The sequence below is a fragment of the Aristolochia californica genome, unplaced genomic scaffold (assembly GCF_029961685.1).
Source record: "Aristolochia californica isolate CCGP_79_NKW_82.1479 unplaced genomic scaffold, dmAriCali1.0.hap1 SCAF_6, whole genome shotgun sequence".
NCBI lineage: Eukaryota > Viridiplantae > Streptophyta > Magnoliopsida > Piperales > Aristolochiaceae > Aristolochia > Aristolochia californica.
The window spans coordinates 39,319,755-39,334,224 of NW_027182257.1; the positions used below are offsets into that span (position 1 = coordinate 39,319,755).

A 14,470-nucleotide genomic window follows, 5' to 3' on the forward strand; every position below is an offset into this window, starting at 1 on the left:
AACCGGAACGTCAACAACAAATCCTTGTGTCAGATTTAGGACCGTAACAATTGGTATCAGAGCAGGAACACACGGGAGTGGTTGGAGAGATTGAATAGAAAGATGAACAGCATGATAACTCGTCTTACGACCGGAAGGAACACAATTCCGGAACAAAGAGGAGATGACCTCGATGCCGCCACAGAAACGAAGGGCCTCCGACCTCAAATCTCTGATTACGGCATATGCGCAGAAGAGGCAACCACTATTTTAGACAAGCAGAACAGCCAATGGCCGAAAAAATCAAAACTTTTGTCTTCGTTACCTGTCGAAGTCCCTGCTGAAGAGGCAGACACTGTTTTAGACGAGCAAAAAGGCCATGCCTAGGAAACTTTCAATATTTCCCCGCAGGGAGATCCAAAGCCGCACAACGGAGACCAAGATATGGGGCATTCGGTAGTTGTTTCTGCCAAGACGTCGTTGGTGGTGGGCGATACTGGTGCGACCCCAAATCCGACTACGGGGGCCTCAAAAATCTCCAAGAAGGACCCTGGAAATTCGAAATCTGAGGGAAATTTTCTGGCACCGGTTTCGACCAGGACGTGTTTCCGAGAGCTCTCTGTCTCAAAAACTATCCAAGCAACGAAGCTCCAACGGGCTGCCCTTCACCACCAGAGAAGCAAGAGACTCCATTGGCTCCATCAACGAAATTTTCGCTCAAACTCCGTCTCAGCAGCACAACGGCAAATGACCTTCCATAAAATTTGGGAGAGGGGTTCTCGGTTCTGGGGGGCTGAGAAACAGAGCTTAACAGGTTTTCGAGAGCCCTACATCGTGGAAACTCTCCAAGTGGCGAAGCCCCAACAGGCTGCGAGTCACCATCGGAGAAGCAGGAGACTTCGTCGATGAAATTTTTGCACTGTTCGGTGCCGTGAGGAAGAAAGACGACCGTTGCTCGCCTTAGTCGGTGTCGTGAGGGAGGGATCTGCTATCGACAACGTTTCTGAAATTATCAACGATCGCTCTATTCGGGATTGGCAAGAGGATGCCGATGGTTTCCGATTTTCGTAGAAGACCCGTCGGCGAAATTTCCGCAAAGGAGGAAGACGGCTTCCGATTCAAATTTTCCTAAGTTATGAAAATTTAATCTACGCAGTAAGCTGAGTAGCGCGCTGGACAGGACTTACCGAACCGAGTCAACCTAGGTCAACTCGAACCGGGCCACTAAAAAAAAAAACCTCTAGTTTTGGACGTCCAAAGGGTGGACATAGCTATCGCGGATGCTACTTGGGCACTGATGGAGACGTCGGCATCCAGACCCTACTTCCAAACTTGAGGACAAGCTCGTTCTTCCCGGAGGGAGGGGGGGGGGGGGGGGGGGGGGGGAGGGTAATGTTATGCACATAATAACATTATTATTTTAGTTTTTTTTTAATTTAATTAATTTAATTTAATTTATTTATTTCAATTTATGCCATAGGGGTATTTTTGGAATATTTTATATTAAACCCTAACAGGGTGAACCCTACTTAAGGGGTAAGAGTAATGAAAAAGACAAACATTGAAGTATTGAGAATTAGGTTAATTCTAGAGTAAACAGGCTGGGAGCTCTCCTCAATGAGCTCTAGGGTTTTCAAGCTGCCCTTTGCTTGATCTTCGTTTTTCATTCTCCATGTCTCCCTAAAATTCCTCCATGTTATACTACAATTCCCCATGGCTGAACCGGAATGTCAACAACGAATCCTTAAGTCAGATCTGGGACCGTAACAGAAGGTAGTATAGTCCAATTACAATAAAACTACCTTTGTCCCAAAACTCTAACACTTATAGATAAGTCCTAGCATAATTAAATAACCGAAAATAAATAGAAGATTAACGCGAGTAAAACATTTTTAAACTCAAACTCTTTTGTGGGTCCATATCTTATGGGCTTGGGCCCATCTTCCAACATTCTTAGGTATGTGGGCCTTCCTTGGTCGTGTAGGCTTGAGTCCACCTTCTGTGGATCCATATCTTATTGACTTAGGCCCATCTTCCAATACTCCCCCTCAAGCTGGGGGTGCGAGAACATCATGAACTCCCAGCTTGTTGCAAATGATGTATAGAATATATTTTTTTTAAAATGGCAATCCTCTATATCTTCTAATACTCTCTCTCATGCTGGTGCTCTCGTTCATGAGGTCCAGCTGGCATAAGATAAGTGAGAGTAACTCATGTTGGATGTTCGACACACTCCTATCTTCTGTAGGTAGTGTCACTCCTATTAATGTAGGTAGAGGGTCTATACGCTGTTTGGAAGTGTAATAAAAAAAACTCCTCCATCACTGTGTCCCTCCATAGGACAACGACTTTCAAATGGTAGGACTAATAAATGCCAATTCATGGGGGGGTATTACATAGAATTAGTAATAAACTCTTCTATCACAGTGAAATAATATAGATGTTCTTACAAGTAGTGGATGTAGTAATAAGTTCCTTTATCATAGTGATGTAACATATACTGAGGTCATCTCTTCTTCAATAATAATGTCGCATCCAAAGAGACATAATAGTTGCAGCTGAATATAACACAAGCATTTTCCAATATATAACACGAACCAAAATAATAAACTTTGTAAAATGACCTGTGAAATAATCCGATATAAAAATTTCTTCTTAGACACACAAGCTTCATTTGTGCTCCCCCTTTCTTGAATATTTTGGTTACATAAAACTTATCCACAACATATGAAATAAAATACTTCTTTCTTCTACTTCTTCTACATCTCCCCCTCAAGTTGGGAAGTAATGGCAGTGATCCCCGCTCGAACCAAATATCATAGATGTAGCAATAAGCCCTCAAACCAGGGAGAAGTGAGATATTTTCCTGATATAGCGACTCAAAAAGTGACACAAAATAATGGGCTTAAATTTGGATTTTCCAATGTAACAAAATACCAGCATGACTTGTGATTCTTCCAATGCGAATATATCTTTAAATATAGATCAAAATAACATGAAAGTTTCTCCTTATGAAACTAGACTTAAATACCTTTCACCCAAGTATGACTTCTCCTCATAAATATAATTATCATAGCATAAATAATCTGATAGATTTCAATCTCTGTCATCTGACCAAACTAAGTACTGCTTCTCCTTTTGCCAACATGACCATTGACTCTTCCAAGATCAATATCTCCTTATAAAAAACTCAGATCAAGAATTGGTTGAATAGGTAAGAAAATAGACTTAAAAATTTTTCTTTTGATATATATTCTCCATATAAAGTTTCGTTATTGATAGCATAAAATACCTCATAATTTGAAGTTTTTTGCTACTGCTCGAACCTCTTTTGCAATCTGACCTTTGCTGCTTCAAATATCGATTTCTCTTTGTAGATAACTCCGATTGGAAAAAAATCATTTTTTCTTAGAAAGTAGACTCGAATATATTTCTGTCAATATATAATTTGTAATACGAAAAGATCAGTATAGAGGTAAAAAGCAAAGAAAATTAATGGGTGTAGGGACTAAAAAGAAAAGTAAAAATACGAACCTAGACTAAGGGTTTAGGGTTTAGGGTTTAGAGAAAATAATCTCATTATCTCTGTGGGTTGATCAAGTCAACTCATAGAACCTGCTCTAATACCATGTTGAATTTAAGGAAAAGAGAAATACTTTATTGACCTATTATAATCAGAATACATGAACCTCTATTTATAATAAAGGATGGTAGTAGAACCCAATTACAATAAAACTACTTTTGTCCCAATTACACCCAAACTCTAACACTTAAAGATATGTTCTAGCATAATTAAATAACCTAAAATAAATAGAAGATTAACATGAGTAAAACACTTTTAAACTAAAACTCTTTTGTGGGTCCATATCTTATGGGCTTGGACCCATCTTCCAATATTTTTAGGTATGTGGGCCTTCCTTGGTCGTGTAGGCTTGAGTCCATCTTTTGTGAATCCATATCTTATAGGCTTGGGCCCATCTTTCAACAAATTTTAAATTATTATGATGGTATAGTTGAATTTCTTCATTTGATTGCAAGTCAAACAAGTTAAAAGAAGGAACTTACATGTCTCAAACTAAACACATTAGGGAGCTTTTAAAGAATTATAATATAGATGACAAAAGGAGTGAGGCAATTCCACTGAGCACGACAACCAAGTTATGTAAAGATGAAGCTAGTAAGAGTATAGATCAAACTAGGTATAGAGGTGTGATCTCGTCCCCATCAATCCCCACCCTGAAAAAAATGCCTTCTTGCGTCGGCGCTGCCTCCTCTCTCTTCTTCATCTCGTTAATTAGGACTGAAGCCTAGCAACAGAACTATCCAAAGACCCATGAGTCTGATAGTGAGCTAAACCTGCCCGGCCAACCAACGTGCCCGTTGCTTGCGCACTACTCGAGCAACATCACAATGAATCAAGTTCATGAAAGGGCGCTTGTCTACAGGTTCTTTGATGTTCTTACCCACCATTCCGAAAAGCCCAAGCTTCTGTGGCTTAATGGAGGTATACGACAGATACTTGCACGATGTGATTCAAGTTCAATTTTGGCTAACTCTTGAAGGATTTGATGCTTTTTAATGTTCATGACATTGATATATGGGAGATCAATAAAACATTCATGTTCTCAGGTTTTCTGCAGGTCCCAGTTGTTCATCCGTTGGGTACGGAGCATCAGTAGAGTTGGGTCCTCTAAGAATTCAAAGAAAAGGACTGGGCCTAGAATACAATAAATATTGCTTCTATGAGGTCACACTTAATTAATCCATAATGCATACATATTTAATAAAAATGTCTAATTATTCGATAGATTATACATAATAATTGACTTTAAAAAATTGCTTCATTAATAACTGGGCTAATTAATTAACTAAGGTCAATTTACATTAATATGACAATAACCATAAAATTATAATAATTTAAAAATAATAAATTAAATAATGGAACCAATTAGTCTATAGTAATATTTTTTATCAAAATAGTTATTTTATAAATAAAAGTGAATTAATTTAATTTCATTGAATTAATTATTTAATTTAATTTCCAATATAAACTTAGTCATAGATAAACATAATTATAAAAGTTTAGATATATGATTAATATAACTAAATTTATATTAAATAAATAAAAAATAAAAAAAACTCATACACAAAATGATTAAAATGACAAGAATTACTTAAGATTATTTATATGATCATTAAGAAATAAAATAAATAACTAAAATTATATATTGGAATGTTTAACTTTACTAAATTACAAATATTTACTCTACATTAATTTCACAATTTATAAATTTTATTTTATTTAATAAATTATAATGATTAAATTGTTTTAACCTGATATTAATTTATTATACATAATGGAACAAATTAATTATGTTTTGTTTAAAACTTAATTTCTCTAATTTTTAAAATAATTCACTCAAATAAAATTACTTAATGTGCATCTTAGTGATTATTTTTTATTTTTAAATTACTAGTTAATATATCGCTATAGTTTTTATCAAAATTACTATTGTTATATACAAGTGAATAATTTTCAAGTAAATAGAATAAATTAATCATTTACGTAATTTAAATAAAATAATTTATTTTTAATTATTTTAAGTTTAATAAAAATTAAATTATTTTAAATATAAATTAAATTATCTGATTTCAATTTAAATAAATGTGTATTTTTTGTTAAGGCTATGATAGTTGCATTTTTTTAACTTAATATTAATTTTTATATTTCTTGGAAACAATTAATTATGTTTAGTTGAGAGATTCATTCACTAATTTTTCAAGTCTTTTGGTTAATTTAAAATGAATTTATGTGGATTTTAGGGGGTATTTTTAATTTTTTTTAATCTTGAGTAATTTTTTAATTAAATGAATTATTACATTAATATAAGTGAATAAATTAATATTTTCAAATAAAAATTTAATTTAAACAATATATATATATAACTTAATTTAAAATTTTGATAATTTTTTAAAAAATTTACTCAATTGATAATTGTGCTAGGACACTTTTTTTTTCTAGATGAAAATAATTTCACTGGGAATAATATATTTTTACAGCGATTGTTGAATTATGCTGAGAATAAGTGAATAATTATCGATGATTTTTTAATTTTTCTTACTTATCTGTTTGAAATTAATTTTTTTGAGATAATATATATACCGATGATTTTAAATTTCGTTGAGAATAAGTGAATAATTATCGATGTTTTTTTCTTAGTTATTCAAGCCGCAATTATTTTCATTAAGAATGGTATATAGTTACAAGAAATTTTCAATTCCACCAACAATAAATGAATAATTACCAGTGATTTTTTTACTTATTTTATTCAGGAAATTAATTTTATCAATGAATTTTGAATTTCAGTGGAAATAATTGAATAGTTACCGATGATTTTTTGGTTTTTTCCTACTTATTCTGGCAAATATTGTAGAAAAGCATACTTGTATCAACGATTTTTATTTTTATTCTAGCATAAGTGAAAAATTATTGGTGATTTTTTTGTTTTTCTACTTATTATCTTTGAAATTAATTTTACTAAGAATAGTATTTATTTACAAATGATTTTAAAATTTTGCCTACAGTAGGTGAATAAATGCCTATGATTTTTTATTTTTTCCAACTCATTATTGGTGAAATTAAATTCATTGAGAATAGTGTATATTTACTGGCGATGTTGAATTTTGTCAAGAATAGTTGGTTCCTACCATCTCTTCCATCTATTGGTTTGAAAGATCAAGAAACCCCATTCTGCAACTTGAAAAATTTAAGGCCATTCGACCTAGGGGTGGCATCGAACTGGTTCTGGCTCAGTTCAGTTCGAGATCCAGATAAGGCTCGTTTGAGTTATCGAGTTGAGCTCGATCGAACCATGGTTTGGTTCGAGCTCATGAGTCGGGACCAGGAGCGGAAGCGAGAGCGAGAACGAGGTGGGAAAAATTCTTCCTCCCCTCGTCACCGCTGAGCCCCTCCTATCCGTAGCTATGGCCGCCTCTGTCGCCGTCAACAGCTGCTCGCCGACCGCCTTCACCGCTGCTCGGTTCAATTTCTTCCTCCCCTCATCTACCTTCACCACTGCTGCCGTCCCAGCAGTCAGCCCCGATGATAGGTCCTCGTCGGTGCCTCTAGACCCCCTTCCCTCTGCATCGTATTGACAGAAAACTAGAGACCTAAGTTAAGGGAGAAATAAATTTCCCCCCTGCACGCGAAGACATCATGCGATTTTGCACGTACGAGTTTTGCTCGTGCGATTTCGAGCATGCGAGATCATAAGCAAGTGAAAAAAAAAACTTGAACTCCGGTTGTTCTTTCCTTATGGCTCTTGAAGAAATTGAAAAAATATTTTTTTAGAAATATGTTTCTAGGGACTATTAGTGGGTTTTTCAAAAAATGTTGAAAAGACATTTTTAGTAAAAATAAGTTTCTAGGGTCCATTAGTGCCTCTTGTGTTTTTGGAAATATTTTTCTAATTGGAAATTCTTATTAAAAATATTTTTTTAAGTCAGAGTTTTCTGCCAAGATGGGCTAGAAAACCGGAGAGAAATTTTTTGAATAAGTATTTGACAATTGATGCTATAATACATTTAGCATGAGACATTTTTCATAGCAGTTTTGTGTTTGACATTTTATTTGATTAAAAAATTATCGATAAGTATAGTAATTTATTGGATTGATTATTAATTTTTATTTATTTCCTTGGAAGAGGCAATAAGAGGTCCATTTAACTTTCCTAAGAAAATTTTAAAATATATCTTGTAATTTTCTATTAAGGATTTTATTTAAAGGTTTTTTTTGGAAATATGTATGCTAGGGAAAAAAATAGTTTTTCCTAGAATATAAATTTTCAACTAGGAGCACTAAGGAGGCCATAGTAAATTTATGACCAAATTCAGGAATTACAAAATAAACTAGACAATATTTGGGGTAAAAAAATATTAATATTGGTGCGTTCTAATCTATTATTGAGATTCAATCCTGAACCTCCCCTATCATTCTTTTTTTTTTTTTAAATGTATGTATAATTTTATATATAATTTATTTGACATATATTTTATACAAAGTATTAAATGTAGGTTGAAGCTCGAATTCAGCTCAAGGCTAGGGTCGCCTCAAACTCGAGTTCGAAATACTTGAACCAAACTCGGCTCGAACATAGGAAAGTTCTGGCTCAACTCAATTCGATGCCACCTTATACCCAATTTTAAGTAAAGGCCATGCCCAAAGAGGTCATGCCCAATTTTATTTTTGTAGAAGGATGAGTGTGTCTACACTATATGCATTAAAAAAATAGACCACAAGGTTGGCACCGACTCAACCACATATGTTTTTTTGAGCAATTAATGGGGAAGCCATGATTGAGACTCTAAATCTGGAAGCATGGGAAAGTTTGATGGTGCCAGTTGAACTTCATTTTTACATCTATTTGTTTCATTGTAGATGTAGTAATTTATAAGAACAAAAGGGATGGGAGTGATTAGGGTTTTGTCACCCCTCTCTCCTATTTATAATTCTAATAATATGAAAACTACATCAATGTTCTTATATCCCATAAAACTACATTCTACCTATAATAACTTTCTTATAAAATAAAGTAACTTAAGCTCTAATGATTCCTTCCAAAACTCCCTTCAACAAGATCATATATTTTTATCTTATAAAAAAACTGGCTCTATATTCCAATTTTAAGTAAAATAAAAAATAAAATACACAAATTGGTCTTGAATTCAAAATTGAACTTCAAACAAAAAATTTGTGGTCTTTGATGCTTCAAAGATCTTCAAATTTTATGGATGTTTGTGGTTGTAGTCTTTTAAGCTTGCACTAAGCACCATGAATTATTTTCTTTCTTCCCCTTATAAGTGGGAATATTCCCAACTTGAACATAAAAAAGTTACAATAGTCATTTTCCTCTATCTTCCTATTAATAATTACAAACCATCTCGAACTGTCCCAAAAATAAATAATACTAAAGGAGACATACTGTCACAACTCTAACTCTAGGGCAAATTTTTTTTTTTAAAAAAAGTAAAAGAGATAAAGGTGACACAAATACAAGACTTTGAAGTCGACATTGACAAAAGATTTTGAATATAAAAGTGTTAATAATAAGTAAGCAAGAAAAGCCAATCACCAAAGGAAGGCGATAGAAAACTCACTAAACCCACTGAAGGGCCACACACACACGCGCGCACACACACACACACATATGTTGAAAGATAGTTTTAATGATGATATGTCGCTTAATTTATCATTAAAATGTCTTAGCAGAAAAGTATTAGCAACAATGCTTTACATTAAATTGTTTCCTTGTTAAAACTGTTAATGACAAATTTTGTATTTTAAGTGATTGTTAGAGGATAAGAGGGGTAGTGGCATACTTGTAATTTTATTTATTTCTTTTGATCTGTTATTTCTACCCCTTAGCTTATAGGATATTTATGTAATATTCATCTTTTAAGTTATTATATAAAGGCTAAGGGGGAGGATTAGGGCTTCACTTTGAAACCCTAATCTCTCCACCCTTCTTTGCAAACTCAAGGTCTCCTTGGTCATACCGCCACATACAATATTATAATTATACTCTTGAAACTTAAACTAATTACATCAATGGTATCTTTATGAGATGACTCTTTATTTACCATCATGTAACCACTCCTGGGTTAGTAGGTTTTCTGTTAGTTTCCGATTTTACATGTTTTCAGGCCCAATAGAAGGATCGGGTTTTGATGAACCGGTTGAACTGACCAGTCCGGTCCAGGTCTGGTAACACTACTTTTGCATGCAATATTTGTGTTAAAAACAGCTATAGAGTGAATTTTGTCACAAAAGATTGGTGATGGAATTTTTTTGGATAAAATCCTATAGAAGAATACATTATCAACACCTATGCCCCCAAGATATTATAATGAGAAAACACCATAACTGAAACCACTGGGCTTCAACTACTTGAATAGATGTTCAATGCACCACCAAGCTAAAAGAAACCCAGTTCCTCTCCTATTATCCACCTTTTGACCTTGCTCTACCATTTACAGGAAAAGATGTGAGTAATCAATTCCTACTATCTTCTTCATCGGCCTCGCCCGTCAACCTCCAAGTCTCAGTATGCTTTTCTTTCGACCTAACTCAGCTAATTTTTAAGCTCAAAAGAGGATATTAGTGAAATCTTTTATGGGCGTCACTCCCAGTTTTTCACTCTGAAACTGCAAGAGATAAAGAGGACCGGAGGCATCCTTCTTATCTAATAGCTCATGTTTTGGAGTTGGTCGGAGAAGATGGGAAATTAGGTTTTTTGTTACTAAAATAGGAAATCTTGTTTGATTTGAACTGGTGGAGTCGAAGCACTTACGAGTAGCAACCAGTCAGGTTTTTCTTTTGCCGAAACCATTTTAATTACAAGGAATCCACTTAGTGGAATGGCCTATCTTTAAGTACTAAATCTACTGCAACGCAATCGCATAAATAGTCGAGTACATGGCTGAGAATGCTTCCCAGCTGAAGGAAGCAGCAAATCAATAATTCTGCAGCGTCTGTGCGTTCTCTCCTCTTCCATTCCTAACAACTTGTAATGAAACTGAGTACAGAATGGTTGAGCGGATTCAATGAGCGCCACCTTCCCCAATGTATATAAGATCACCAAATGCCATGTTTTTACCAGTAACTCATTGCCCCGAACGAGCGAGATGAGGAACCTTAGGAGAATGCCGAAGCTCGGTAAAAAAATTTCATTTATAGCACCGATCTGATAGTCACTGACATGGAATACGGCCATTAACGTGGTCGTAAGTTAATGCGCTGAAAGTCCAGATGGCAACGCGGGTTTCTTCTGGCTAGATACAGGAAAGATAATAAAGAGAGAGGGACATCCACACATTGAACAGGAAGTTTGATGTGCTTCGTTGCTGGTAATTGACTGTCTTTTCTCTTTTCTGAGCGGGAATTGAGAATCATTACAAAACATTTATAATCCTCAATAATAATAATTAATAATGGGTAACAATTAGAAATACAGAAGGGCCCAGCACAATCACAATCTTGAACCTTCACATAAAAGGAAAAAGAAACAGAGAGAGATGGAGATGGAATATATATTTTTTTTTCAACTTCGTCGAGGATTTCAGCCGCTGGATTTCTTCCAAATGTCCTCTAGTTCTCTGGCAAATGCTTTCTGCCTTCCCACGACGATGCTGATATGATCCTTGTTGTTCACCACCTTAACGTCGGCTCTGGGAATCCTCGACCGAACAGCGTAACTGCAGTCGACGGGGAGGAGCTCGTCGTCCCGGCCATGAAAGACCGTCACCTGACACTTGAGCTGGTCTCTCACAGCGTCCAGATACCCGTCCATCTTGTTGGCTGTTCCACATATAATGTTGTGTAGGGTATGCCACGCAGCGTAGTGGGTGTGACAGAAAAACCCTTCGCACAAGAAAGTCCGGATCCTGTTCTTCGAAATCCCGAGTGAGAAAAATAATAATAAACGTGAGGAGAAGTGCATAGCAGGAATCAAAATCAATCGAAATGTCATTTACTGCTCGTACACGAAATTTATTTCTTGTTTGGGAAGAAGCTGGTGGGTAGTGGAAGTTAATGGTTCGGCAAACGAACTCCGCGGTGGACCTTCTTTAGTCTGTCTAAGAAAACCTAAACCGAAGAATTTGTTTTCTCTCTACATGTCGAAATTCTTTGAGCCACATCTCAGTCGGAGAATCAAGATCATTTATTACAACTTAGTGCAGGTTAATCCAATATAAATGAAGATTTATTTTCTCATTGATTTAGTGTAAACTAGACCGATATTTCAGTCTTGAATTTTAAAAAAATGGTCTTTTCAATTCGTTCCCATCAAAATGGGAAAACGGGAAACATAAAAACTTAAAAATGGGTATCAGGCAATTAAGATTTGTGAATCAATAAGAATTGAAGAGTATGTTTTGATAAGTCTACTTCCATATTTAATTGTTTGTAGTTTTAGTTTTGTTTTCATATCGAGCATAATATGCGTCGTTTACCTGTTTCTGGTGATCTGTTTAACGATGGATTCCAACAGCCGGTGGTGTTTGCAGATGACGAGACAAACAAGGCGGCTGATGTGCTCATACCAGCAGGCGATGGATGCCCCGAAGGCAATCAGCGGCCACACACGACGCGGCGCCACCTGCCTGAGCACGAACTGGGTCCCGTTCTCCTCTCCGTTCGCTACTGGAAAATATGGCTGCGCACATTCGGTTTTGCTAGTCAGTCAACAAGTGATCTATCTAGTTTAAGACAAAGAAACAAGGGACGCTGGAAGCTTACAGGAGCGAGCAGGGTGAGAGATTTAACGGCACCGGGGTATTTGACGGCGAGGGCAAGGGCCAAAATGCTGCCGAGAGAGTGGGCGACGATGTGAAATGACTTCAAGTTGTAGGGTTCGAGCACCGAGCGTTCGATCATGTCGATGTGCTCCCGGAGAGTGTAGAGGGAATCCGTGGGCTTTGGACTCCGCCCGAAACCCAACAGATCTATGGCGATCAATCTGTATTGGGATTTTGTTGCTTCTGAGAAGTTGGGGAAAAGCGTTTCCGTCCAGAACGCCGATGACGATATGAAGCCATGGATGAACAAAACGTTCTCCTTCGCATCATCTGCAGGAGTTTTGACAAAAAATCATCAAATGGCTTTAAGGCAATAAAAAAATGGGAAGAAAACGGAAGCATGGTAAATCCGAAAAAAAAAAAAAATTGTATGCAGACCCTTGGCGCCTTCGGCTCGGACGTAGAGCGTCTCCTTGCCGGAGGAGCTCCAAGAAGTGCAGGTTTCGCAATCGCAATCGGACCATCTCGGAATAGGATGCGACTGCTGTCCTCCGATCTTCCCCTGCAGCATCTCTACAATGGTGGAGTTGATGGTCACCGTCGATCTCACGCCACCGTTCTTCACCTTCTCCACTGAATGGATGGCAGCTCCCTCCAGTTTTAGCCGCTTCAGTTCCTTAACCGTCGTCTTGGAGATCTCCGAAACCAAAGAAGGGCGCGTATAAAGGGTGTCGGAGATGTCCTCTAGCTGCAGCTTCCTGGAGCACAAGCAAACAATCTTAGACTCTCCGCGCTCGGACACCAGAATCTTGCCGCTGCTCGTGATCGCCTCCTTGGCCGACGAGCAGTAACACGGCCTCCATTCGGCTTCCACTATGAAATCCACTAACTTGAAGACGACACAGAGAAACACATCCAGGAGGTCAAGAATGCAGAAGACGATGAAGCTCACCACCTCGTTTACAAGCCTGCCCATTAACGTTAAAACTAATCTTCCAGTGCTCACAACTCCCATTTCCCCACTTATCTCGTCACCCTTCTTCTCCAAAACCACAATGCTGCTCCAGAAACCAATTAGAGAAGCCCTCGAAATAAAAATTGAAGAAAAACAACAGAACAAAGAGCTAAAAAACTGAAGAAGAAGCTCTCAGTATTGCGTTACCGAAACTCTCCTCCTAACATCTGGCACTCCATTAATGTTTTAGAGAAGAACGACATGTCCAGGGCTGCCTTTCCTCTCTCCCACCACTGTGAACTTCCCTCATGCTCTTGGGCCAACTTCACCACCCATACAAAGGCCAGAAAAGGAAAACCCAGGAGCAGTCATAAAGAAAACGCGAGTTTTCGTATTTTTTAATCCAGGTGCCAAAGGGTGGGCGTTGAGAAAAAAAAAGGGCATTCTGGTTTAGAGAAAAGCGTGTAAGAGAGACTCCGCTCTTCAAAAGCGAAGGAAGACGAGAGAGAGAGAGAGAATGAGAGAAGAGGTTCGACACGTACCAATACATAGCCGATCAATGAATTCATTGTTTCATTAAAATCGTTTGTTGGCCAAGGGAACGTGGTAGGTGGTGGTTGAACTTCCGTCTAACAATTCCCTTGAGCTACTCTTTTTCCAACTTTACTATTAAAAATCCTTCTTCTTCCTTCTTTCTCCATTTTTTTTCTTCCTTTTTTTTTATCTCCAGTCTTCTCATTCTTACTGTATACAACGCAGTTATTGCCATTACCATTGATTATGCTGCTGCTAGCTGCTCCTTTCTCTTCTCGTTTTTGAACGTTGTAGTAAATAGAAAAATATATGTACATTCGCCTGTGAGTTTTCTTCGTCGTTCCAAAGTCTTTTCATTTATTATATGCTGTCTATGGCACATGATTCCCATCCCTTTCGAACCCTCGTCCCTTTCTCCCGTCTCCACCGCTTTCACTTCCATGAAAACCTAATAAACACAAACAAATAACGTATGATAAAAAGGCACAGGAGGGTTGAGCATTTTCACAGCTTTATAATTTGGGTCTTTTGCCCTGTTTTATTTCCTGGGAGCTGTTATTTGGTTTCGTTTACTGTACAATGTTATTGTCTGATTGAACAAGACAAGCGATGTTCGGTATTGGGAGGAAGATGACGAATAAGGTTTCCTCGTTATGGACTCAACTAATAAACTCACCAGCAGTTTGGTTTTTCTATCCATTCTTC

General features: G+C 36.9%; 1 protein-coding gene across 2 annotated transcripts; it reads right to left on the bottom strand.

Annotated features, from left to right (window-relative positions):
- Positions 1-10,939: 10,939 nt before the first annotated feature.
- LOC137934249 (probable lysophospholipase BODYGUARD 3) lies at positions 10,940-13,707 on the bottom strand. 2 transcript variants are annotated; one of them, XM_068778525.1, is made up of 4 exons: positions 12,715-13,704; positions 12,278-12,606; positions 11,992-12,194; positions 10,940-11,421 (listed from the first exon to the last, which is right to left on the bottom strand). In XM_068778525.1, exons 1-4 carry the CDS (start codon positions 13,289-13,291, stop codon positions 11,097-11,099), a joined length of 1,434 nt encoding a protein of 477 aa, XP_068634626.1. In that variant the 5' UTR covers positions 13,292-13,704; the 3' UTR covers positions 10,940-11,096. The 2 variants fall into 2 exon arrangements, with proteins under 2 accessions (XP_068634626.1, XP_068634627.1); XM_068778526.1 differs by having other exon boundaries at positions 11,205-11,426; positions 12,715-13,707.
- Positions 13,708-14,470: the final 763 nt, after the last annotated feature.

Bases quoted from the DNA above. Each gene is read 5' to 3' on its own strand.
- LOC137934249 (XM_068778525.1), bottom strand. From the start codon at position 13,291: ATGGGAGTTGTGAGCACTGGAAGATTAGTTTTAACGTTAATGGGCAGG. The intron at 12,607-12,714 runs GTCTGCATACAA...AAACTCCTGCAG, and splicing joins CCGAGCCGAAGGCGCCAAGG to ATGATGCGAAGGAGAACGTT. The intron at 12,195-12,277 runs GTAAGCTTCCAG...GAATGTGCGCAG, and splicing joins CTCTCACCCTGCTCGCTCCT to CCATATTTTCCAGTAGCGAA.